General features: G+C 36.3%; 1 protein-coding gene across 8 annotated transcripts in view; it reads left to right on the top strand.

The window, feature by feature from the left end:
* Positions 1-266: 266 nt before the first annotated feature.
* ECT2 (epithelial cell transforming 2) overlaps positions 267-13,657 on the top strand; it is a 58,804-nt gene continuing 45,413 nt past the window's right edge. For 2 of the 8 annotated variants that reach the window (XM_060393588.1, XM_012099100.4), the window contains exons 1-11: positions 267-332; positions 4,921-5,072; positions 5,697-5,776; positions 5,884-5,976; positions 7,495-7,677; positions 9,034-9,123; positions 10,246-10,353; positions 11,268-11,341; positions 12,051-12,181; positions 12,325-12,440; positions 12,532-12,594. In XM_060393588.1, coding sequence (XP_060249571.1) covers positions 4,943-5,072; positions 5,697-5,776; positions 5,884-5,976; positions 7,495-7,677; positions 9,034-9,123; positions 10,246-10,353; positions 11,268-11,341; positions 12,051-12,181; positions 12,325-12,440; positions 12,532-12,594 — 1,068 coding nt within the window. In that variant the 5' untranslated portion in view covers positions 267-332; positions 4,921-4,942. The remainder of the gene's footprint in view (positions 333-4,920; positions 5,073-5,696; positions 5,777-5,883; positions 5,977-7,494; positions 7,678-9,033; positions 9,124-10,245; positions 10,354-11,267; positions 11,342-12,050; positions 12,182-12,324; positions 12,441-12,531; positions 12,595-13,657) is intronic. The other 6 variants (XM_060393583.1, XM_060393580.1, XM_060393593.1 and 3 more) reach the window with 3 other exon arrangements.

The following is a 13,657-nucleotide window of genomic DNA, read 5'->3' as shown; positions in this document are numbered from 1 at the left end:
GACACACCTGCTAATCACTCCCACAGAAACCCAGGAGCCTCTATCGCCACCTACCGGTCGCATCCCGGCGCTTCTCTACAAATTCGTGACGTTCTGACGTCGGAGCCGTTGGGTTTATTTGAAACACACGCTCGACCAATCCGTCAGCGTCTCCGGGGAGGTGCGCAGCGGCCAATCACCGCCCCTCTGGAGACTCCAGCAAATGGGAAAGAGGTTGACATCACGCGCCAATCGGCATGCCTTTTAGAGAGAGCGACTCACTTTTTGAATTGGCTGTGGCCGCGGCCGGCGAGGAATGGCGGTAACAGTGAGAAGGACCTGTGCTTGAAAAGGTGGAACTTCCAGGGCGTCCTTTGAGAGTGGTGAGGGCTCTGTGGGTGCGCGTGGCGGAGGGGGGAGTGGGCCGGCGTCCCCAGAGCAGTGGGCCGCTGTGCTTGTGCCCCACGGCCCCGCCCCGGTGACCGCGAATTCCGGAGCACCCAGCCCTGGCTTCCCGGCTCTGGAAACCACCCCGCCGTCTTCCCAACAGCGGGGCCGGGTTGCGGCCGGGGGCTGGAGGTCATCCTGGCTGCTATGCTTCGTCATCTCTTGCCGGGTTGGATATTTTTTCCGAAAGAGTTTCTGGGCAAAGGGGGGAGTTGTCGGAAAGGGGGTCTTGGCAAGCCACAATGGGCTCTGCGGATCTGGGGGCCGGCAGCTGTGGCCTTTGAGGGCTTATCTCAGATTACTTAGTGGTTTCAGTCTTGGATTCTTCCTGGCATCTTTAGTTTTTAGTATTTAATGTAAAATGCCAGCACTTTGCGGCTCTCCACCCCGCGTACAGATGGGTATGGGTTTAAGGGTTAAAAGCGCAGCCTCTGAAAGCGGCTCGGAATGGAATGTTTTGCCACCAACAGTATGACCTGGGGGAAGTTTATCTCTCTGCTCTAGGTTTCTTATCTGTAAAATGAGTATAATAACAGTACCTGCCCTTTAGGATTGTTGCAAAGATTAAATGAATGCAAGTAAAAGGTTTAGAACAGTGCCATAAATTGGTTAAATAAAAGTTCTTTGTTAATGACAGTATTAGGTAACGTGAACAGTGTTATTGTCAATCACACCACCAACATGTCCAGTATGGCGTTTAGCTCCTCCACCCTGAAAGATGATTGCCTAAAAAAATAAAAGGAAACTTGTTTAAATGACAGATTTTTATCTTTGTTATGGAAAGAGGCATATGTTGTATTTAGTTAAAAACTCCTTGAGTATGTTCTCAGATGAAAAGTAATCTGTATGGGTTTATGAACACTGAATTTTTGTGTGTGTTTATCTTAAAAGCTTACAGAATACATGAATGTGAAAAAATTATTAGTGCTTTTCAGTTTGTAATCAGACTGTTGATACACGGTAACTTTAGCATGCATCTTTTTTCTAAATGTTAAAGCTGTTTTCCACTGTTTCCCCATCTATTTGCCATGAAGTAATGGGACCGAATGCCTTGATCTTAGTTTTCTGAATGTTGAGCTTTAAGCCAACTTTTTCATTCTCTTTCACTTTCATCAAGAGGCCTTTTAGTTCTTCTTCACTTTCTGCCATAAGGGTGGTGTTATCTGCATATCTGAGGTTATTGATATTTCTCCTGGCAATCTTGATTCCAGCTTGTGCTTCATCCAGCCCAGCATTTCTCATGATGTACTCTGCATATAAGTTAAGTAAGCAGGGTGACAATATACAGCCTTGACATACTCCTTTCCCAATTTGGAACCAGTCTGTTGTTCCATGTCCAGTTCTAACTGTTGCTTCCTGATCTGCATACAGGTTTCTGAAGAGGCAGGTCAGGTGGTCTGTATTCCCATCTCTTTCAGAATTTTCCACAGTATATTGTGATCCACACAGTCAAAGACTTTGGCATAGTCACTTCATGGCAAATAGATGGGGAAACAGTGGAAACAGTGGCTGACTTTATTTTTCTGGGCTCAAAAATCACTGCAGATGGTGACTGCAGCCATAAAATTAAAAGACGTTTACTCTTTTCAAGGAAAGTTATGACCAACCTAGATAGCGTACTAAAAAGCAGAGACATCACTTTGTCAACAAAGGTCCATCTAGTCAAGGCTATGGTTTTTCCAGTGGTCATGTATGGATGTGAGAGTTGGACTGTGAAGGAAGCTAAGCGCCGAAGAATTGATGTTTTTGAACTGTGGTGTTGGAGAAGACTCTTGAGAGTCCCTTGAACTGCAAGGAGATCCAACTAGTCCATCCTAAAGCAGATCAGTCCTGGGTGTTCATTGGAAGGACTGATGCTGAAGCTGAAACTCCAATACTTTGGCCACCTGATGCAAAGAGCTGACTCATTTGAAAAGACCCTGATGCTGGGAAAGATTGAGGGCAGGAGAAGAAGGGGACGACAGAGGATGAGATGGTTGGATGGCATGACCGACTCAATGGACATGGGTTTGGGTAGACTCCGGTGATGGACAGGGAGGCCTGGCATGCTGCGGTTCATGGGGTCACAAAGAGTCAGACACGACTGAGCGACTGAACTGACTAAAAGCTATTTTGGCAATAAACTGATCATACATAGTATCATCAGTGACAATTTTACTTTTTAGTTACTTCCCTATTTTGATGGTCTTTAAACAGAGAGGCATAAGTGAAAAAATGTGAACTCATGGTATTTTTGATTTATTAAAGACTCGCTCTTATGTTCCTTAAAGCAGCAATCATGTCTTGATTTTTCTTTTGTTAAAATTTTATTTTTGGTTGCGCTGGGTCTTTGTTGCTGCATGGGGTCTTTCTCGAGTTGTGGTGAGCGATCTGGGGCTACGCTCTTCATTTCTTGTGGCTTCTCATTGTGGTGGCTTCTGTTGCCAAGCACAAAAATTCAGTAGTTGGGCCCTGGCTTCAGTAGTTGCAGCATATAGGTTAGTAGTTGTGGTGGATTTTTCTTTTTAACATCCTTTTAAGGGGACTTGAAATGAAAGCCTGTTTAGAGCCTTTCTTTTTCACTGGAAACATTTAAGTGTGAGAGGTAACAGAAAAATAAGGGCTAGATAGAATTTATTATTATTCTAAGACTCTTACTAACAACTATTGGAGCTCTCCTTTGGGGAGCCTTTAAATAATGATTGATGTGGATGTATGGTAAAACAATGGGAAATGTTCACATTGTGAATATTATCAGTTCAGTTCAGTCACACAGTCATGTCCAACTCTTTGCAACTTCACAGACTGCAGCACACCAGGCTTCCCTGTACATCACCAACTCCCAGAGCTTGCTCAAACTCATGTCCATTGAGTCAGTGATGCCATCCAACCATCTCATCCTCTGTTGTCCCCTTCTGCCTTCAATGTTTCCCTGCATCATGAGAATGAATAATTGTCACTCATGTAAAGACATCATCTAATAAGTTTATCACAATTGGATTTGAGTCCTGGTGTGGAAACTGAGATATAACCTACTAAGTGCAGAGTTGAGACTGGAAGCTGAGTTGCTTGACTTTGAAGCAACTAGTATAAGTTAGTGCACTTAATAATCAGGCTTAAGTCTACTATTATTAGTGTGTACCTTGTCACACTGTTTGATATCACTTTGCAGAAATGAGGCTAATAATACTTTAAACATTACTTTGTTAAAAATCTAGTGAAAGTTAGTTGTGTATTTTGTTATTCTGAAAATGTAGGAAAAGGTAAATTAGATCAGGTATGCACCTTTAAATAAGATATGGCCTCTTCTTTGTATTTGCCCAGTATTCTGGAAATTTACCTCAAGATAAACTTACATTAAAAACTCCGGTTTGAATTGATAAAGGTCTATTCAGCTTTTTCTTTATTCCCTGTTTGCTTAACGTTTCAACTCCTAAGTCCTAGAAATTTAAAAAAGAAAGATTTTCTTTCATAGTCCAGGATCATAATGACACTTGTTAACTGTCTCATGAAATCTTTTAGAGGAGAAACTTTTGTAAGGTAATATGAAAATACAGATAAGGGAGCAGTCCAGTTATATATGAGAAGTTTGGAGAAATCTACAGAAGATAAGTCAAGTGGTGTGATGCAAGAAGATAAGTCAAGACATGCTAGGTGGAGAATTGAGCCCTATTAAATGCAAGTAGGTGTGGAGTAAGTTGTTTGCAAAAATCTGGGAAATTCTTTGTGGCCGGAGCAGTACAGTCCATATGGACTTTGGGAAACAGAGGAGGTGAGGTTAAATAAGTGGGCTAGGATGAAAGTGTAAACTGGATGGTGAATTTGAACTTGATTGTCTAAGAAGCCCTTCTCATGCAAGTTTGAAGGAGGGAAGTAACATGGTCACATTTATTTTTAGAACCATACCCTGAAAACCATGTGGATCGTGACCTCTGAAGAAACTGGTGATAGAGACAGTTGTCTGGAACTGTTGTTTTTCACCAAGTGGGCATTGTGGCATTGGCCACAAAAAGACTGGCTGGATCCCAGAGATACAGAGATGCTTGAGGGATTGATAGCAATTTGGGGGAGGGCAAATGAGGTAGATGAAAGAGTAAGGATGGATCAGGTTTTTGACTGGGATTATTTAGGGGATGATGGTGACATGATAAATGAAGATAGGAAGAGAAATAGTTTGGATGAGGGCAAAGGTATGGAGGGGGAGGTATCGTAGTATTTATGAGTACATTTTGAGTACTTTTTGACTGTCTGGTAATATCCTGTACTTTTGTACTTTTATACATATAATGTAATTTTGTTACATTGTTAGTTTACTGTATCTCTATGAGTCAGGTAAGAGTATCTTTATTTTATAGATAAAGAGCAAACTGAGCCTCAGAAGTTGATTGACTTCCTTCAGTTCAGTATTTTTAAAAAACGGGTAATGATATTTCTTGTAAGTTGTAGGTGTTAATGCTTGTTTTTGCCTAACAATTATGTTCGGTTTTTGTAATTTTATTTACATTTTTTTTTCAGCCATCATAGAAGAGAACAAACAATGGCTGATAATAGTACATTAGCATCCACTACTGGCAGTACAGGCTTGGCAGACTCTTCCATTTTTGATTCGAAAGTTGTCGAAACTTCTAAGGAAAACTTATGTATTAGATCTGCCTCATGTGTTGAAGGTAAACATGTTATCTGCTTTAAAATGCCGAATCACTCTTTTAATCCTAAACTCACTGACTAGCGATTTTCTTATGATTTGACTGTAATATTGTTAAGTTAGGGTACAGGCATTCCGTAGAAATTTGTTAACAAAAACCCGTTGCAGTAGATTTTTTTTATTATTGTTTGGCATTTTCCAACTTCGAAGGAGAGGGTGTCTTGTTGGATATTGCTTTTGCTGTATGTGAGGGCAATCTAGCTGCAATATTGTTAGCTAGAATATATTCATTTAGGACTGGTAGGTGAAGAGCCACTTCTTCCCTTTCCACTGTGTTAACGTATCTTTCATAGAGTTGTATGCACTATTTAAGAGGATGACTGCAAGTTGGTGAATGCTTTCTTTGGTTATGAAGAGTGCTAATGTTTGAATACTTTGTTTATAATACAGTATGTTTCTCTTCTGAAATGATACCTGATGAGATTTTTTTAAAAAGCCAGGAATTAAGTCATTTTAATTTCAGGGAATGTTATTATCTCAAAGATGGAAAACATTATAGATCTAGCCAAAAAGGGGTTGGAGACTACTGATTTCGATGTTAGTGAATAATAAAAGTGTTTTGCTTAAACGTTTTTAATTTTAATAGAAGAAATGCCTCAGATTGAAACCAGAGTCATACTGGTTCAAGAATCTGGAAAACAAGAAGAACTTATAAAAGCCTTAAAGGTATGGAGATTGAACTTTTTATTTTTATTTTTAAAGAGACTATTTTCCTTCCATCAGTGCATAAATTATAGTTTTCTTAATCTCATAATTAAGTCTCTTTTCCACAGACTATTAACATAATGGAAGTCCCTGTTATAAAGATAAAAGAAAGTTGTCCTGGAAAATCGGATGAAAAATTAATAAAAAGTATTGTTAATATGGTAGGTCGAGCTTTTCGTTGCATGTGGCATGCTGCACTTCCTTTGATTGTATTCTATAGTCCACTTAATGGTGATTGGGCCTAAAGTAGACGTGAGGTATACTTTGAACACTCTGAAACTAGATTAATGAAAACTATGACATTTATTTTAAAATTTGGATGTTTCTGAAACCTCAAACTATAATGTTTTATAAATAATGAAATCCTTATAGAGTAATTTGGCATTGTTAAATTTAAATGACATTTCACTTATGTATTTGTGAAGATCTAATACTTTAAACTCTACTTTTTCCTCAATAATTTTATTTTATTCCAAATTCTTGCATTACTTCTACAATTGCAAGTCAATACTTGACAGTCATCAGGGAATTTACCTCACTGTATGAAATATCTCTAATTCCCTATACCAGCTAATACTAGATTGTGAGGGTTTCCATAATAACATATGCTGGGCGGCTCAAACAATAGAAATATGTTTTCTCACTTTCCGGGAGGCTAAAGTCCATGATCAAGGTGTCAGCAGGTTTGGTTTCTGTTGAGGCCTTTTTCCTTGGCTTGTCGATGACTGCCACCTTCTTGCTTTATCCTCATGTGGCTCATCTTCTGTGCATGCATATCTCTCTTGTATGTCCAGATGTCCTCTCTTACAAGGACACCTATCCACCTCTAATACAGTCTGACTAGAATCCACCTATGTGACTTCATTTAACCTTTATTACATCTTGAAAGGCCATATCTTGAAATAGTTACATTCTGAGGTACAGGGGATTAGAACTTCAACATGAGTTTTGGGATACACAATTCATCCCTTCACATCAGCCTGGGAAGTAAAGCCCAAATATTGACTCCCCCATTTGAATTTTCTTTTAAATGGTTCTGTTCTTTTTATACAAGTCATGTAGATCCTTAACTATCTTCATTCTTTGTCAGGGATGTACATTACAAAGTTGTCTTTTTAAATCCTGTGTATACAAAGTTGTAGTTGCCTCCATATTTTCTTATGTTCCTCTTATTTCCCTCATATATACTGAACTTTCTGTAGATGTTGCATGTCATAGTATTTTTTTCTTTTTTTCTGACTATAATTTGTGCAGGAAGAACTATGTGTATGGCATCATTTTCTCAGTCAGAATAAAAAGCAACTCTGGATATCTTTCTAAGGCATCCTACTATCAAAATATGTGTACTTAAAAAATTCATCATCCCTATTTTTATATCCATACTAGATGCTTTATAATGGCTACCAAGTCATGTCAGAAACTTACGCCTTTATAATAATTTTCAAAATTTAAAATCTTAATGTAGAGATATATTTATATAAATAAGTAAAGAAATATGACTTCACTATTAAGTATAATGCTCATTGTATGGTTTAAAACTTAAGTTTCTACATTTCTACAAATATACAAATAAAAATGTTGATACTGAGTTGATTTGGGGGTCTTATTTAGAGAGATTTATAATTGATTTTATAATATATAAATTTTATTTCTTAATAATGCCATGGAAAAAAATCAAGGAAATTAAACTGCCATTTGTAAAGATGGAATCAGTTGAAGAAGTTAAAAGTTTGGATTCTCCAGAATTTGAAAATGTATTCATAGTCATGGACTTCCAGGATTCTGTCTTTAATGAGTTATACAAGGCTGATTGTAGAGTTATTGGACCACCAGTTGTATTAAACTGTGCAGAAAAAGGAGAGGTAAGAAGGAATATATGCTTATTATAACTTTTCAAGGTTAATAAAATTTTATTAATGAATTTTTTGCAAAAAAATCTCATTAATTGTTGAGAATATGAAATATTTAAAATAGGAATAGTAGTGGCTACTCTATAGTACTACCTTCTGTAGAACTCAGAAGTCCTTTAATCATAAATAATATGTGTGTGCGTGCGTGTTAAGTCGCTTCAGTTGTGTCCGACCGTTTGCAACCCTATGGACTTTGGCCCGCCAGGCCATGGGATTCTCTGCCCTCCCTCCTTCAGGGGATCTTCCCAACCCAGGGAACGAACCTGACCCAGGGATCAAACTCCCGTCTCTTACATCTCCTGCATTGGCAGGCAGGTTCTTCACCACTAGCGCCACCTGGGAAGCCCGAAGAATATCATATGTATATACAAAATCTTAATACCTGCAGTATCTTGGGAAGAAATAATTTGCTTTAAACCTGAGTACCAAAGATATGTATATATAAGTACATAAACTTTAATTTTCTTCCACATAGAACTGCTACCACAATTGCATTTTTATCAGTTTCTACTGATAAATTAGGGAAATTACTTTAGCTTTTTGTTTTTGAATAGCATTTCATTCAAGTTGTAGCAGAGGTGATACATATTTTATTGCTCTGTTTTGGCATTCTTAAGCTTGCCTTAGTAACTTTAAACTGCTTAGATCTTTGTGCTTCTTTTATTATAGATACTAATGATGAGCACATTATAATCTTTTAGTTTTCTGTTTTGATTCAGAAGTCTTGTTTTTAAAAAACACATAAACATTTTAAAGGCCAAGATTATGGAAAAGTATATTTCTGCCCAATAGTGGGAATTAAATTTATATCTGTTTTTAAGCATTCTCTTTCATATATAGATAGATAAAATCATTTGTTAAATTATTTACTATCTCCATTTTTTAGCTGAAAAGTTAGAATCATATTTGGTTCAAGTATATGTATGATCAGTATTTATTAGAAAAATATTTTTGACCTCTTTTAACTTTAATTTGAAGCATTTACAGTAGTATATGGAAATCTTTTATTATAGACAATACCTCATGTATCAAAGTACATTTTGGAAACAAAGGTGTGGGTATGGATATTTATGTTTTATTTGGCAGTAGTAAAGTGTGTTTAGATTATGTGTATCAAATATGATATGGGAAATCATGGGAACTTTTATTGTGAAATTGATCCTTGCGATTTCTTGCATGTTGAAAGATGCAAGTATATTTTGGGGTTTGGAGTGTTAAATGGCAAGAGAGGGAAATATGTTTAGTTTAGAAAGATGTGTTCTATTTTTGCTGTAGAGAGTCTCACAGATTTAAAATTGTATCCTTCAGCCCCTGCCATTTGCATGTCGCCCACTCTATTGTACCAGCATGATGAATCTAGTAATATGTTTTACTGGATTCAGGAAGAAAGAAGAACTAGTAAGTATTTTAAAACATTCTAGTCAAAGAATATTTCCTCTAGAAAAATAAATTTGCCTTTTTTTGGTAGTTGTATCATGATTTTATTTTTAAAATATTGAAGGAGAAATTACTGTGAACGTGAAGTGAAGTGAAGTCGCTCAGTTGTGTCCGACTGTGCAACCCCATGGACTGTAGCCCACCCGGTTCCTCCATCCATGGAATTTTCCAGACAACAGTACTGGAGTGGGTTGCCGTTTCCTTCTCCAGGGGATCTTCTTGACTCAGGGATCAAACCTGGGTCTCCTGCATTACAGACAGACGTATTACCGTCTGAGCCACCAGGAAGCCCACTATGAGTATGAAAGGGGTCTTAAACTTTGTGAAGAAACACTCTGAAGAGCCTTGTGAACAAACAAATGTTTTGTCTAGGGTGGCTGGTCTGTGAATTAGGAAAACTTCGTAGCTGTCTGTTTAAATTGTCTTTTTAAGTATTTTATTAGCATATTATTTGAAGTTTTTGTTTATGCATTGCCATTTTTTATTATATATATCTAGTCTTAAAGTATTCTCATTGCTCTAGAGAATTCATAGAAATTTCTTTCTTTGATCTGTAAAATTATTTATGTTGGAGCTAATGCCTGGCATGCTGCAATTTATGGGGTCGCAAAGAGTCAGACACGACTGAGTGACTGAACTGAACTGACTGAATGGGGTATTAATAGAATTCAGTGGGAAGAATCTTGATGTGATGACAACCTGGCTTTTAAAAAGTAATAAATTGAGGACATACATTTTTTTGGGACACAAGCCTGTTGTGTCCCCCTTTGCCTGGCAAAGCAACAAGCTTTTTTACTTCACCACCCACCTCTAAGAAGTAATATCTTTACTTTTTCACTTGTGTGAAAGCCAGTCTTTAATTAACTTAGTTTTGTATGTTAATCTTAACTACCTTATCTCTGTATGATTTTGCCTATGCCAGTAAGGCAAATGAATCTTTTAATTTTTTTAACATAAACTTTATAAAAATTCTTTCATGTACCTGATAAATAGAAATCAGTATATGCTAAATGAACTATAAACATCATTTAAAATTTTGTTTATATTAATCAAAAAAAACCAATGTTTACTTTTTCTTTTGAGGTCAGATTGGTGACATTGGTTCATCACATGGGTGGAGTTATTAGAAAAGACTTTAATTCAAAAGTTACACATTTGGTGGCAAATTGTACACAAGGAGAAAAATTCAGGGTATGTAAATTTTAGTATTTTTGTGTATTTCAATATAGCACTGTTTGGTAATGGATTTAATGAAAGTGTTCTCATTTTGTCTATTTCTCTCACAATTTATTGAGGATCAGAAATTCAGTTTTTGCTATATGTGTGTTTAGTAAAAAATTTTAAATCATAGGAGTGTGGCCCCTGAGGTTTGAAGGAGGCAGTGGAGCTTGAGTTAGGTCTTGAAAGATGATTAGGATAGTGGAGGTTGGTAAGTAAATAACATTTTAGATGAGTAATATTAGGAAAGAATTACTATGAGCGTTGGTGAGTAAGGGGGTCAGAAGGTGATGAAGGTAGGTATTTTTCTCTTATCTAGAGCAGAACTTTGTTCTTATAAAATAGTTCCAAGATTTAACTTGTGAAAATTATAGAACAGGAGAAAATACTTTTATTGGGATTAAAGTCTTAGTTCAAGATCGCACTTGAAGAGTTTATCACTTTGTTCTCATCCTCCATCAGTGTATATATGTAGCAAATGGTAAGTTTAGGGTAATCTTGAATTCCTGGAAGGTATACTTAGAATTCATATCTAAGATTTGGTGACCTAATCAGATATATTCTCTTAAACTCTTAGTGCTATCATGGGGGTTAATACTTCTAAGTAGACACAGAAATAGAAATGTAATAAAGATGAACTGAATCAACTTGGGAGATGTATTTATTTAAAATAAAATGAAACAGCTTGGACCTTGTGGAACTTGTTTTGGAAGTTATTTTAACCTGGATTGTATGATGGAAAGATAGTTTTTTCTTTAATTTTTCTTTATATTTTGTTACAAAGCAGATGGGCAGTGATCTAAGAATGTAATTATAATTGTTCATATTTTATAAGAATGCAGTTATTTAAGGTAAAAATGCATCATAATTAATGTTTGTGTTTTTAGGTAGCTGTGAGCCTGGGTACTCCAATTATGAAACCAGAATGGATTTATAAAGCTTGGGAAAGGCGGGATGAACAGTAAGTATTTAGAAATTCAGTTGTTAATTATGTGAATCAGTCACATGTCATAAGGAAACCCATGTGCCCAAAATTCATAAATTAATATATGAAAAGTTAATTCCATCTTCGTGAAGCGTAGGGAATAAAGTATAGGAGGAACAAAAATTTTTTTATTATTATTATAGTTATTGAAAATGGAAAGACATCTATGATATCTTTGAACTTTATTTTATAAAATAATTTAATAACCAATAAAAGCATTCTAAAATTATCAGGTAATAGCTTACTGCATCTGGATGTTTGGGTTGTGCTATATTTTTTCTTACGTTTGTCTGGTTACATTTTAAGTGGTAATTGCATTTCATAACCTTGTTAAGCTTTCCAGTCTCACAATTCCTTGCTCATGTACTTGATTATTACTTAAGATTTTATGAAACTGTAGAACCCCTGTAATACATATAAAATTTCATGTACAGAGCAGATATTTGCATCTTTAACAATTACCTGTGATTAAACTGTGTGGGAAGTTACTTCTGGGATGACTGAGGACACATCAGTTATTTTTTAGCTATAGTTTTTATGAACATTTCAGGACCTAATGTAAAATATTTTCAATAAATGGATTATGCTAAAACCTTGAAAGTTACTGTAGATTTATAAATTGATCTGCTTCACTTATATTGAATTTCAGTTAAGCTGGTTTTAGAAGAGTGTACTTTGTTTTTAGGGACTTCTGTGCATCAGTTGATGACTTTAGAAATGAATTTAAAGTTCCTCCATTTCAAGATTGCATTTTAAGTTTCCTGGGATTTTCGGATGAAGAGAAAACCAATATGGAAGAAATGACTAAAATGCAAGGTAGAATTCAGCATAATTTAAAAGCTAACATATTTTATTCCCTACTCATGCTAATCACTTCCTCGAGAATATGTCTCTTTAAAAAATTTGGGCCTGGGGATAAACAGCTGGTCTTATGTATGCTTGTATGCTTTCCTCTTTAGGAGGAAACTATTTACCAGTTGGAGATGAAAGATGCACTCACCTTATAGTTGAAGAGAATATAGTAAAAGAACTTCCATTTGAACCTTCAAAGAAACTTTATGTTGTGAAACAAGAGGCAAGTAATTGTAAAATAAGAGTGATTTTTAAAAAACATTAGTAATAGCTTTTCTGATGAGATAAATTAATTAAAGTCTTCTTTCCACTAGTGGTTCTGGGGAAGCATTCAAATGGATGCCCGAGCTGGAGAAACTATGTATTTATATGAAAAGGTATGCTGTTTGTCCCTTTTTTCATTTGTTCTGTGAGCTTGATTGTATGAAGACGACACTTTTTTATTCCAAAAGAACCTGGGATAATTAGCACATAGATCATGTTTTTTTGTCATGTTTAGGAATGTCAGAATAATTAAACAGTTGGATATTGAGGGATAGTCTATGGAGATTTAATGTATTGAATCTTATTTTAATCTGTGTCATTCTGTGCTAATTCTTGGTGATACTGTTATAAACCGTAACATCCCTATCTTAAAAAACTTAGAACCTTAAAGGAACGAGAGATGTGCATACAATTACAGTACACGATGAAATGTGCCATAATTGAGCAATGTATGTATTCTAGCCACTAACTCAGACTCAGGAAGGATTGAAAAGAGCAAATAAATGCTGAGCCATCTTCCTTGGCTAACTTAGTAAGGAAATTCATGTTAGACAGCAGGTGGGAGAGGGTATGAAAGCTTAAAAGTGCATTAAAAGTATGGCTTCAGAAAAGAGTGTGGGAAAGGTGGCCAACAGATAAAGCTGACTAAATAGGCAGAATCAAGTTTTTAGTATGTTAAAGCGTTTTGATTTGTCCTGTAAGTATTGGAGCAACTGAAGAATAGGGAGAGATGTCATTTAAAAAAATGACTGTAGTAGAAGGAATTATAGGCAAGGAAAATCCAGCCTTCATTGCTGGATCTTGGTGAAAATGGTGTCGTTCACCAGAATGTGACAGAAAGATATAGAAGCAGGCTTCAAGGGAAAATTTACTTCAGTTTGGGATTTAATAATTTTGAATGGAATGTTGAAGGTGAAGTATAAAATCTAAATATATACTCTGTTATGTTCTCTTTGGGCTCTTATTCTCAATACAAGTTTCTGAGCCTAAAGTTTAAAAAATATGCCTCAGATTGCAAGAGAGAACTCTGAAAAAAATCTAATGGTAGGACTTCCCTGGCAGTCCAGTGCTTAAGAACCTGCCTGCCAATTCAGGGATTTGATCTCTGGTCCGGAAGGATTCCACATGCTGTGGGGGAGCTAAGCTCATGTGCTACAACTACTGAATCCCACAAGC

Source organism: Ovis aries, chromosome 1, assembly GCF_016772045.2.
Source record: "Ovis aries strain OAR_USU_Benz2616 breed Rambouillet chromosome 1, ARS-UI_Ramb_v3.0, whole genome shotgun sequence".
NCBI classification, from domain to species: domain Eukaryota; kingdom Metazoa; phylum Chordata; class Mammalia; order Artiodactyla; family Bovidae; genus Ovis; species Ovis aries.
The sequence above is the reverse complement of the archived record's forward strand: the minus strand, read 5'-3'. Positions and strand labels throughout refer to the sequence as shown.